The sequence below is a fragment of the Balearica regulorum genome, chromosome Z (genome assembly GCF_011004875.1).
Source record: "Balearica regulorum gibbericeps isolate bBalReg1 chromosome Z, bBalReg1.pri, whole genome shotgun sequence".
In the NCBI taxonomy this organism is placed as follows: Eukaryota; Metazoa; Chordata; class Aves; order Gruiformes; family Gruidae; genus Balearica; species Balearica regulorum.
Genome location: NC_046220.1, coordinates 29,381,981 through 29,394,985, shown reverse-complemented (window position 1 = coordinate 29,394,985; position 13,005 = coordinate 29,381,981). Strand labels below are relative to the sequence as shown.

The 13,005-nt window shown below is 41.8% G+C and overlaps 1 protein-coding gene across 1 annotated transcript; it reads left to right on the top strand.

The window, feature by feature from the left end:
* Window positions 1-2,171: 2,171 nt before the first annotated feature.
* LOC142599377 (leucyl-cystinyl aminopeptidase-like) lies at window positions 2,172-5,770 on the top strand. Its single transcript, XM_075739301.1, has 3 exons — window positions 2,172-2,394; window positions 3,989-4,070; window positions 5,054-5,770. The coding sequence occupies exons 1-3, from the start codon at window positions 2,207-2,209 to the stop codon at window positions 5,183-5,185; spliced, it is 402 nt and encodes a 133-aa protein (XP_075595416.1). The 5' UTR covers window positions 2,172-2,206; the 3' UTR covers window positions 5,186-5,770.
* Window positions 5,771-13,005: the final 7,235 nt, after the last annotated feature.

The following is a 13,005-nucleotide window of genomic DNA, read 5'->3' as shown; positions in this document are numbered from 1 at the left end:
ACTTCTCATCAATCAATAACCCAAAGTCCTTCTCCTCAGGGCTGCTTTCAATCCATTCCCTGCCCAGCCTCTAGTTGTGCTTGGGATTGTGCCAACCCACGTGCAGGACCTTGCGTTTGGCCTTGTTGAACTTCATGTGGTTCACACGGGCCCACCTCTCCAGCCTGTCCAGGTCCCTCTGGATGGCATCCCTTCCCTCCAGCACGTCGACCGCACCACACAGCTCGGTGTCATCAGCAAGCTTGCTGAGGGCACACTCGATCCTACTGTGCGTGTCACCGACAAAGATGTTAAACAGTGCTGGTCCCAGTACCGACCCCTGAGGAAAGCCATTCATCACTGATTTCCACTTCAACATTGACCCATTGATCATAACTCTTTGAGTGCGACCATCCAGCCGATTCCTTATCCACTGAGTGGTCCATCCATGTCTCTCCAATTTAAAGACAAGGATGTCATGCGGGACAGTGTCAAATGTTTTGCCACAAGTCCAGGCAGATGACATCTGTCGCTCTTCCCTTGTCCACCGAAGCTGTAACCCCATTGTAGAAGGCCACCAAATTTGTCAGGCCTGATTGGCCCTTAGTGAAGCCGTGTTGGCTGTCACCAATCACCTTATTTCCCATGTGCCTGAGCATAGTCTCCAGGAGGGTCTGCTCCATGATCTTGCCAGGCACAGAGGTGAGACTCACCCGGCCTGTAGTTCCCTGGGTCTTCCTTTTTTCCTTTTTAAAAAATGAAGGCTATGTTTCCCCTTTTCCCAGTCAGTGCGAACTTCACCAGACTGCCATGACTTCTAAAATATGATGAAGAGTGGCTTGGCCACTTCATCCGCCAGTTCCCTCAGGTCACGTGGATGCAACTCATCAGGTCCCATGGATTTGTGCACCTTCAGGTTCCTTAGATATTCTCGAACCTGATCTTCTCCTACAGTGGGCAGTTCTTCATTCTCCTAGTCCCTGCCTTTGCCTTCTGTGACCTGGGCAGTGTGGCTTGAGCACTTGCCAGTGAAGACTGAGGCAAAGAAGTTGTTGAGTACCTCACCCTTCTCCATATCCTGGGTAACGAGGTCACCCGTTTCATTCCGGAGGATACCCACATTTTCCCTCGTCCTCCTTTTATCACTGGCATACCTATAGAAGCTTTTCTTGTTGTCCTTGACATCCCTGGCCAGGCTAATTTCTGTCAGGGCTTTGGCTTTCCTAACCCGATCCCTGGCTGCTCAGACAGTTTCTCTGTATTCTTCCCAGGCTACCTGCCCTTGCTTCCACCCTCTGTAGGCTTCCTTTTTTTTGTTTGACTTTGTCCAGGAGCTCCTTGTTCATCCATGGGGGGCCTCTTGGTGGTTTTGCCTGACTTCCTCTTTGTTGGGATGCATTGCTGCTGAGCATGGAGGAGGTGACCCTTGAATGTTAGCCAGCTGTCTTGGGCCCCTCTTCCTTCCAGGGCTTTGTCCCATGGTATTCTAGCAAGCAGATCGCTGAAGAGGCCAAAGTCTGCTCTCCTGAAGTCCAGGGTAGTGAGCTTGCCGAGTGCCCTCCTCGCTGCCCTGAGGATCCTGAATTCCACCATTTTGTGGACACTGCACCCAAAGCTCCCCGTGAGCTTCACTTCCTCTACCAGCCTCTCCTTGTTGGTGAGAACAAGGTCCAGCATGGCACTTCTCCCTGCTGGCTCTTCAAGGAGCCTTTAATTTAAAGGCTTTGCACTACTGGTAACACAAAATTGCAGATTTTGTGATAAATGTAACAAAATTGCAGATTGGTCTATGGGGTCTTAAAAAATTGGTATATCTTTATATCCAAGATAAGTAGCTGTGGTTTTTTGGGATTCTTTCTTTGTGTGAAATTTTGACTTTATATTGTGTTCCAGCACCTCTCTGTAGACCAAATCTCAGTACTGCATGGAGGACACCAAGGTTGTCCTACTAGGTGATTCTTGCTGCAGCTCTTTTAACCTTTCAATATATTATGTTTTCTTTTACAAGTTGTAGAATTTACTTCATCTTTTCCAACAACAATGAAAATTCAGGTTCTTGGTTTAGAGCTAAGGTCCCTTTTGATACTTGAAAACTAAAGCTAAATGAGTACAGTGGTTATAAAATAGAGCATCGGTGTGTTCCAGATACCAGATGGTGCTTGTTGTTTGATCTATTGTATAATCTTTGCCATCTAATTCGGGAGTATCAGGAGAATCATGTGAAGATATGAATAATGTTGTTTCTTGTCCCTTTTCATACGCTTTGTCTTTTAGGTTAATGCAGAACAGCCTTGAAGAAGAACTCATCAGGGCACAGGAGCTTTCACATATCATAGCAACTGTTAGCCAGAGTTTGCCCGGATATTTGCTGGCCTGGGACTTTGTCAAAGAGAACTGGGACAAGCTTACACGAAAGTAAGGCTTTTAATGTAGCTGAGACTTCACACTGAGAGTGGCAAAAGCACCTGTTTGTTTCTTTCAAGCACAACATAATAAATAGTTGTGTCACCGAAACCTGGGAATAAACCTTGTAGCACCAATGTAGTGTTAAAAGGCAGGCATTCTTTATTGCAGTGCTGGATGCATGGGGGATAGCTCCACCCAAGGTGCATGCCAGGTGATCACCAACACACAGGTTATGTAGGATCAAAATATATATATTCATTGTTTTTCTCAGAAAAGGCAGTCTTATGATAATAATTTCTTAGAATTCATTTACATTTCATTCACTCTCCTCCCCATCATGCGTGCTCAGTGATTTGAGTCAGTGGTCTTCAAGGGGTCTCTGGTGGGCATCAGTGGTCACACACCCATGTCCGCTGGATGACCCTCTTCTTGCAGGTATGCACAGTATTAAGTATATTATTATTAATCATAAGATTAATATCTCTGAACTTGTTAATCATAAGATTAATATCTCTGAACCTATTGTTTGGTTTGGTAGGGACTGTATCTGGAGCATAGATTTTGGTAGGGACTGTACATGGAACATAGCAGCATTGTACGTCGCCATGGTCAATTAGCTTCATTACCTGTTACTTTTGTTACAAAATAATTACCTCAAACTGATTCTATAGTTTCTGTTTCACGGCCCCTATCCCACGGTTACAGTTGGACTCATATAAGAAGATTTGTATTAAAATTGTAAAGCCTGTTTTAAAATCTGATTTTAGAAAAATAACTTGGAATATAAACTTTGAAGTCTCACCAATAGTTGATGGGACTTTGGAGCTTCCTAGAGCCTCAGAGTAATTCTATAAAATCATGATCTGAATTTCTTTTAAATGGATGATGTTTCTAAGATGATTGCTACAGATGCAGGATATTTATGTGGATCAACTGCATTCAAAAGCAGACCCAGGGAATTAATTTAGCATTTTTTTTTCCTGTCCTAGTCTCAAAACCAAATAACCAAAAAATCCCACTTACTTTAGAAAGAAATGTTCTCCTTAACTGGCCTTGAAGGATACCAGCAGGAGAGTTGGCCTGCAAGTCTTCAAAAAGCTAACAGCACGTGGAAAACTGTATTTCTAAATCCTAGTTTTGATTTGCAGCCGTTTCACATTGCTTAAAAAGCTTCTCCTGGATGAAAATTTCTGCTCTAGCAAGCTCTTAATAACCAATATTACAAAATTACTTTGCTTGAAATGAAATCTGGTTGCAAATTCAATTACTGTGGAGTTTTGGAACACATACCACAAACATGGTTCTTAATATACAGTGTGTGGTGTCCTCAGTTCTTTATTATTTGAACTGTGATAAAAGTTTGAAAATTTTCCATGTCTTTTGCTCTGAAGTTCAATTTTTAGAGGTATTAGGGAACTAGAAGCTTGGACTTCTAAGACTTTGTATCTTTTTTGAAAAATGAGATATGTAAACTTTAAGTGCTTTTAATGATTTCCAACCACTAAACGAAAAAAGTAGATATAAGAATGTGTACATATACTGAACCTGCATCTTAAAGTGGCCCCTAGTTAAAAATAACTTGTTTGCTTGTATTGTATTTCAGGTTTCACCTAGGCTCATATACTATCCAGAATATTGTTAGTTGGTCAACTTCTCAATTTGCAACAAAAGCACATCTACTTGAGGTGGGTGGCTTAATCTACCAGACAGGGATATTTTCTATCACCAATGCTGTTTTCATTTAATTGAGGGATGAGGAAAAAACGTGTTATTTCTGTCCATGAGGCCCTTTTGCAAGGATATACAGCTATTGCGTTCCCTGTTTCACACACGGAAAATACATATACATAAACATGTTGAAGATTACATATTGAGTCTCAGGCAGAGTTGCTTATAGAGTTGAATCCACTTACCTGTTTATACTGTTTTGTTTTCCTGTTCACCGGAACACACTGTCTCCCAAAATAGTGATTTGGTCTAGACAGAATTTTGGTCTAGATTTTGTAAACAAGCTATGCTTTCTGCATCTCTGGAATGTGATGGAGCACCATAAATATTGCTTTATGTTATTTTTGCTGTCAACAATCCCAAGGAGCTATTGTGGAGATTGAGTATCAGTTTAGATACAGTTAATAGCCATTAGAAATCTCTGTTGTCTTCCCTAACAAGGCCTTGAAGTTAATGTGTCAAGAATGGTTTATGGTTTAGTCTAATGTTTTCATTCAGATAATTTGGTAGAGGTAGTTGTTTATGGTTGATCAATATTATTTCAAGAGTTAGCACTGGCAGTTATAATGGTGAGTGGGTGTGGGTGTCATTCCAGAGCGCTGAAGAGGGTTGCTTGTAACAATCAGTTCTTTGTCACAGAATGAGACACCTTTTCCAGAACATTGAGTGGTCTGTGATGAATATGATAAGTAAATGTCTGTTTGTTGGTGAAACAATTTATTGAAACCAAATGAGTTATTGCTGCAGTTCCCATGAAAAATGCTTTCCTTGCATTTTGGGAACTCCTTTGAGGCATTTGCTTAATGCATAGGTACAAATGATTATTGGGAATGGGTTTCCTACAGAATAATGTAGCCTTTGCTTCTCAACCTGCTATTTGTGTGGCCAGTGTTGATTTTAATTAAAATTTTCTTCTTCTTTCTTTTCTCTTGTTGTGCAGGTAAAGTCATTTTTTGAGTCAAAATCAGAGGAGAGTTCTCAACTGCGTTGCGTAAAAGAGGCAATTGACACAATTCACCTCAATATCCAGTGGATGGAAAGGAACTTAGCAAAGCTACAAGAACTTCTGTAATGCACATAATGCTGTGACGTGTCAGCCATTTAGGAACAATGTGGGCAGTTGCTGTATTTCTTTTGCAAAAGCCAGGGTGAAACAAGGCATCACTGCAACATTGTTTGCACTATTAAGGAATCTAGGTAGCTCAGGGCATGTCTCAGATAAATTCCTTGGAGATAAATTTCCTTGGAGCATTTATAGGGAAGATAGAAGTATTTATTCTGAAACCATTTTCATCTACAGACCAAACATCTGCACAAATGATTAAATATAATTTTATATTTGAAATATATGCCCTTTCATTTGGAGTTGTGTTGTAGTTTCTTAGCAGTGGGTTAATATTGACAGTTAGGGTACAGAAAGAAAGAGTTAACATGATCTGTTACTTTGCAGACTGCTCATTGAGCAGTAGATTTTTTAATGCAAACTGTAGGTTTGTAGAATATGTAGATATGTTGTGAAACAAAATCATACTTCAGATACATAAGCAGTAGTGGAACTTACAAAGTACACCAGTTTAAGGTGAAGTAAATAAGGTTCCCATTTGACTTAGTTTGGATTTTTTTATTTTCACAGTATTCTTTAGGAATTACACAAAAAGATAGGAATAATTTTTCATGCTAATAATAAACACTATGATATGTGGGAGTGGCTGGGTATGGAAAATAAAAACAGATAGCAAAACCAAGTGTTTTAGAGATGGGATTTCCAGAAACACTGATATGATCTGGAACTTTTACTCTGAATTTATTGGACTTTTTGAGAATCTCATCATTAATCATTTGACTTTAACTGATTTTCCTGTATTGATCTCTGAGGAACTGCACAAAATTGCATTTTTACAGGTCGTTTCATCTGTTAGGCTGACAACTGATTTGTGCCCTTTTGACTACTGATTTTTAATTTCACCACTTGTTGCAGAGGGTCTGCAATCAATATGTATGTGAGTCACTTCATTTGGGTAAACTTCTGGTTTTTCCTTGCCTGATAATTGCATATCACAGTATAATTTGTAAACATTGCTCACTCTTTATAATATTAGCTTTAGGAAACCTTTTCATTTAGATCTTCATGACTTGTTCTTCTACTGTTGTGAAAAACCTTGAGAAAAATCTTCAAAGTCTTTTGAAGAAAAGGATCTAAAACCTTAATGTTCTCCATTAGAAAGGTGAAATACCTACTATACCATCTATACAAAAGCAGTGAAAAAGGCCATTTTTGAGGTATAGCATATATATACAACATGTGCAAGAGTAAACATACCTTTTTATCTGGGGATCTGGTCTATTCATTTCACTATTGATGCATCTTTTGTGGATTCATGCAAGCAGATTTGGACCTATTGTTATCCAATTATGTGATTTGTTATAAAATATGATGAAAGCACTAACAATTAAAAGTTGTACTGTTTTAATTAAACTAATTTAATTTCAGCTACAGTAAATTCTGAAGAAGATAATAGTTTGAATTAGAGTTAAGTTAATGGACTTAAAAATTTGTCTCAGGGTAATTCAAATTGAATGCTTTAATTTATGAAACTGCAGCATTGGCTGTTTATTTGGCTAGCAAAAATTGTAAGCTATGATTGATTAAGCCATACTATACTTTTCCCATCTTTTCAGAGTAGCTGTCAAATCTACTGGAAAATAAATTCATCATTTTCTAGTTAATAGTAGAATTGTGAATGTAATTTTAACCTTGAAATTATCAGAAAGAATGTTAGACCTGAAGAGTGTCCAAACAGTTGTTTGCCCAAAAGGCCCAGAATTGAATAATTTTTACATGCACTGAAGAAGGACCTGGCAGTATGAACGTTGAAAATAAATCATACTTACTTAAAATTATGAAATTAGAACTGTAATTAAGTATGTTCTTGGATTTTTTGTACTGCCATTTGTTATGGCTTCATTTCCTCCTTTATTTTAAACATTTGGAATCTATATAGAAATATGCGTTCCATCTTTGTATTTGTGTGTGTGTGTGTGTGTGTGTGTATACACATATATGTCATCTCTTTTTCTTTCTAGTCATTTCTTCATATTAAATGAGAAGTCAGTAGTGAATTTTGACTTTTCTATCCCTTCTGTCCCCTCACATGTGTTTTACCTCATCCCTGACTGCAGTATTGAGGCATATAAAATCTAAAATGGAAACTGGAGAAGAAGATCCCATCATCCTCCTGATTTCTGCTGTGGAATTTAAAAGAAATATTATTTTATTCAAATGCTTTAATGATGGATATGAGGAAGTAGCCTGGAGCTGAGTTTTAGACAGCAAAGTATACCAAGAAAATCCAGAAAATTGGGGAGCTTGTGGAGGGATTATTGAATAATTTTCATTGTACTATTTGTTGTATATGCATACTTCTGGTATTGTTGTCCCAAAACTGGGGGTTCGTTTACACGGTGTGCAACACGCCAATATACACACAAAGCAGAGGTATTTTATTGCATATTTGCACAGATATGGGTGTCTGTCACAAGACAGCACACCAAAGCTCCAAATCGGTGGTTATTTATATGTACAACATTAATATATTCATCTTTCTAATGCATATGCATGGTTATTCAATTAAATAATTGGTTTAGGTTTCTTTGTCTATCATGCAAACTAGAACGCATGCTCAGTTCTTTTCTCCACCTTTATCTTTTGAGTAGGTAGTGTAATTGGGGTAGGTGGTCCGTGGGACGGTGGTTGCGATCTCCCCCTGTTGGAATTACCTTTCCCCTAATTTCCTTCTTCTTTGGCAATCCTCAATGAACCTTCAAGGCTTGCTGGTCAGATTAACAATTTATCAGTTACACTTCTACTTCCTGACAATCTCATCTTAATTAGTACATTGTTTAGATATACATTAACTAACACGGGGTAGGACTATACAATGGTCGTCCTTAGCAACAATAGTCTTGATTTTTTGCTACAGCTGTATGTCAGTCGTAGAGGTCTTAAAATTATTTTTCTGTCATGGAGTCTCCAGCCTTATTAAAAATTGTGCTGGAGGCCTTCTTCCATGAGAAACGTTTAACTATGCTCCTCCCTTTTTGAGTATATTGGGAACTGCCAAAGATTGGAATGGCTAAGACCTGGTGCAGGACAGACAGCCATTGCTAACAAGGCTCCGTTTTGGACATGGAGTGGAGTGAGGGTCAGGAAAAGGGTTAGGGTTCAGTGCAAGACAAAGTGTATAGCGCTAGCACTAGGGGAGCTGTGGAAAGGCTGCTGAGAGAAGGTGAGGGCTGCCCAAAGCTTTCAGTCCTGGGCACTTTTTCTTGGGAGCCATAGCTGGTGGTGTCCCTGTTGGACCTGAGATCTGGGTTGGGTTAGGGTTGGAGTGAGTCTTAGACATAGGTGCAGAACAAAAAGCAGAGCCCCATTGTTTGTGGGACCGTGAAGGGGTTGCAAAACAAAGGGGTGGGCTGCCAAAGCTTTCAGTCCTGGTTAGTTTTTCCTGGGAGCTGTTGCTGGCATGGCTCTGTTTTGGACAATGGCTTAGGGTTGGGTGAGAGTCAGGGAAAGGGCCATGGTTAGGTGCAAGACAAAGAACAGACCCCCAGTGTTAGGGGTGGGTGTATGAAAAAGCTGCTGAGGTAAGGTGAGGTCTGCTAGAAGCTTTCAGTCCTGGCCACTTTTGTTGAAGAGCCATATGGCATGGGGTGTCCCATTATACCTGGGTTCTGGTTAGGGTTTGTGTAAGGGTAAATACATGCAGGACAAAGAGGAAAGCCCTAGTGTTTGTGGAACTGTGAAGGAACAGCCAAGGGAGCATGAGGGCAGTCAAAAGTTTTCAGTCTACGGCATTTTTTCATGGGAGCCATAGCTGGCAGCATCCCTGTTGGAGCTGGGGTCTGTTAAGGGTTATGGCAAAAGGGAGAATTAGCCATAGGTGCAGGAGAGAGAGCAGAGCTCCAATATTTGTGGGGCTGTGAAGGAGCTGCCAAAGGAAGGTGAGGGCTGCCAAAGCTTTCAGACCTGGCTACTTCTGTTCGCAGCACTAGGTGTGAGTGTCTGTTTTGGTGCTGGGCTGTGAGTGAGGCTGAAAGGGGTAGGTGAGGGTTAAACGGTAAAGCAACCAGAGAGCCCCAGGGTTAGTGAGGCAGTGAAGGGACTGCCAAGGGAAGCTGTGGCTCCCAGGCAAAACAGGATTTTTGAATTCATCACCTTGCCCTGGCCTTCCCCTTGCAGCCCCAAAACACTTGGGCTCTGTGCCATGTCAGGCACCAGAACCATGACCTACCCCTCGTGCTAGCCAGAGCTCAGCTTCAAAATGGACACCCTCCAGCTAGGGCTCCCACACAGAAATGGCCAGGACTGAAAGCTTTTGGCAGCTCTCACCTTATCTTAGCAGCCTTTTTGAATTCCCCACTAACAGTTGGGCTCTGCACTTTATCTTGCATGTAACCCTAACATTAAATCTTTTCCTCACCCTCTTTAAGCTCATGTCCAAACAGAGCCTTGCCAGCCATGCTCCCAGGCAAAAAGGGGCAAGGACAGAAAACAGTTGCGGCCCTCGCATTCCCTTGGAATCCCCTTCGCACCTCTATGAACAATGGATCTTTACACTTTGTCAGCAACCAAACACTCACCTAAATTTTCACAACAGCCAGAGCACAAATTCGAAACAGACACATACCAGCTATAACTCCTACATAGAAGTGGCTGGGACTGAAAGCTTTTGACAGCCCTCACCTTCCTTTGGCAGCCCATTCAAAGCCCAGAAATGTGGACTCTGTGCTTGTTCTACCATCTGAATCTCACCTACATCTGCTACTGAAGTCTCAGACCAGGTCTCAAACACACACCCAGCACTTCGGTCTCCCAGATAGATGTGGCCCAGACATAAAGCTGTTTGCAGCCCTCACATTTATGTGACAGCCCCTTTGTTCTGAACATGCTCTACCACCGTACTGTCACCTATACCCTCACTTGCAAGAACCAAGGAAAACTGACAGCTGCCAGTGATGTCTCCCATACAGAAAAGGCCAGAATGAAAGCTTACCCCAGGTGGGATGGGAGAAGAATATGAAGGGTAAAAGTGAGAAACTAATGGATTGAGATAAAAGCAGTTTAATAATTAAAAAGAAATAATAATTAAGAAAATATTTGTAAGGAGAAGGGGGAAAATAACAATGAGAGAGAGGAAAATTAAAACCAAAGACAAGTGATGAAAACAATTGATCACCAATGGACTGATGCCCAGCCAGTCCCCAAACAGGGTCCCCCTGCCAACCTACCCCCTCACCCCACCCTCTCAGTTTTATTGCTGAGCATGATGCCATATGTTATGGAATATCTCTTTGGCCAGTTGGGGTCAGCTGGCCCAACAGTGTTCCCTCCCAATTTTTTGCGCACCTCCAACCTACTCACTGGTGGGGTAGTGTGAGTAGAAAAGGGCTTGACACTGTATAACCACTGCTCAGCAGTAACTAAAACATCAGAGTGTTATCAACATTGTTTCCAGCACAAATCCAAATGTAGCCTTGTACAACCTCCTACGAAGAAATTTAACTCTAACCCAGCCAAAACCAGCACATTTTCCACTCATTCCATACCATTTACATCACAATCAGATCCCACACTATTGCAATGCATCCTCATTAACCACCTGTTCCCCAGTAAAATGTTTATAAAATGTCCATACATATCCATAAAATGTTCATTGAGTTCATTTAGTCTATGACTTTGGGCTTCATCTGTTATGGTAGTCACTCAGCACAAGAGGTGGTCTGGTGTGTGGAGTTATTGGGCACCAAAACCAGCTCAAGTCGGGTCACTGCGGCATTTGTGCTACTTCTTATGAGGTTTGTTCTTCATTGGTTCAGGTGGTTTCTGCCGTGGTACTTCCTATACCATGCAACTCAAATCATGGGTTACAATTTAAAGGTATATCCGTTATAGTGTCCACCCCAGTCCCTTTGGCCTAGGCCATAAGTTTTAATGTTGCAATGAACTCCTCCTCTTGCCTCTAGCCTGGCTAGCAGTGAGAGGTAGGTGCTATAATACCTTTGACATATGGTGACCACAGCAGTGGTGACATACAGCATCATGTGACACTGCCATCTTACAACTCAAATCTCATGGATTATTTTCACCCAGGATTGAATCCCACCCTTCTGCATTACCCACGAAGTGCACCCAGATCCTTGAGCCGATACAATCCCATGAACAGGTTTGCCCTTTGCTGAGGAAGGAATAACCCTGACTGTTTTTTCCCAGCCAGTTTCTTATATGTAGTGCAGGGACCTTATCTCCTTCCAGAGTGCCCAGGGGTTTTGATTGGGCAGGACCAGGTTGACTAGCAGATCCTCTAGTGTTAACTAGCTAAGTGGTCCTTGCTAAATGTGTATCCCAATGTTTCAGGGTCCCACTACATGTTGCCCTCAGAGTAGTTTTTAACAGTCCATTTTATCATTAATTTTTCCTGGAGACTGATGCATGGTAGGGGGTGTGATACACCAACTCAATGCCATGCTTCTTGGCCCAGGTGTTTATGAGGTTGTTTCGGAAATTAGTCCCATTGTCTGATTCAATTTGTTCAGAGGTGCCGTGTTGCCATAAAACTTGCTTTCCAAGGCCCAAGATAGAGTTCTGAGCAGTGGCACGGGGCACAGGATCTATTTCCAACCATTTAGTAGTTGCTTCCACATGGTGCGTGCCATGGTGGTATCATGGTAGTGTGATATAATCAGTCTGATTGATTGACATTATTGATATCTCAGCCATCGTCCCCTATACTGAAAAGGCTTTAACCGCTTGACTTGTTTGATTATGGTGCACATCTTATGTTCATGGATAATCTGTGCAATGGCATCAGTGATCAAGTTCACCCCTCAATCATCAGCCCATTTGTATGTTGCAGCCCTTCCTACATGTCCAGATGTGTCACTAGCCCATTGATCTATATCTAGCTCACCTTTATATTGCCAGTCCAGATCCACCTGAGCCACTTCAATTTTAGCAGCCTTGTCCACCTATTCATTGTTTTGATGTTCTTCAGTGGCCTGACTCGGGTACACGGGCATCTACATGATGTACTTTTACAATCAGATTCTCCACTTGGGCAGCAATATCTTGCCACAGTGGGGCAACCCAGATGGTTTTGCCTCTGCGCTGCCAGTTGCTCTGCTTCCATTGCTGTAACCACCCCAACAGGGCATTGGCCACTGTCCATGAGTCAATATAGAGATTGTTCAGCAATATCTAAAGCCAGCGGGATGGCTTTCACTTCTGCAGTGACTCCATTCACCTTTTCCTTCAGCAATTTCTGCAACTTTTCATGTAGGACTCCACTCCACCTTCAATGTTTTCCCACAATACAACAGGACCCATCAGTGAACAGGGCATTTGCTTTTTGTTTTCTGGTAATTTATCCTACAGTGGCACCTCTTCAGCACCAGTCACCTTCTCTGGCAACGTCAAAGATTTGGCATTCTGGCCAGTCCATGGTCACCTCCAGGATTCCTTGAATGATCAGGATTTCTCATTCAAGTCCATTGCATTATCAGTACAAGCCACTTTTTACTCCATGTAGCCTCAGTTTTATGATGTTGTAGAGGGGACCCTCTCTTTGAACATCTGGCCCAGCACCAGCAGTCAGGGTGCCAGGAAGAGCTGTGCTTCAGTAGCAATCACTTCTGAAGTGGCTTGAACCCCTTCATATGCTGCCAATATCTCTTTTTCAGCTGGAGTTCAGATCCCCTATATCCCCAGGTCCAAAAGACTAGAGGTTGACCTCAAGTCTCTCCAGATGCTTTTTGCCAAATAGTCCAGGTGAGGCTGTGGTCCCTGGCTGTGGTGTAAAGCACGTTTTTCACATGTTGTCCTGTCCAAACTGGCCC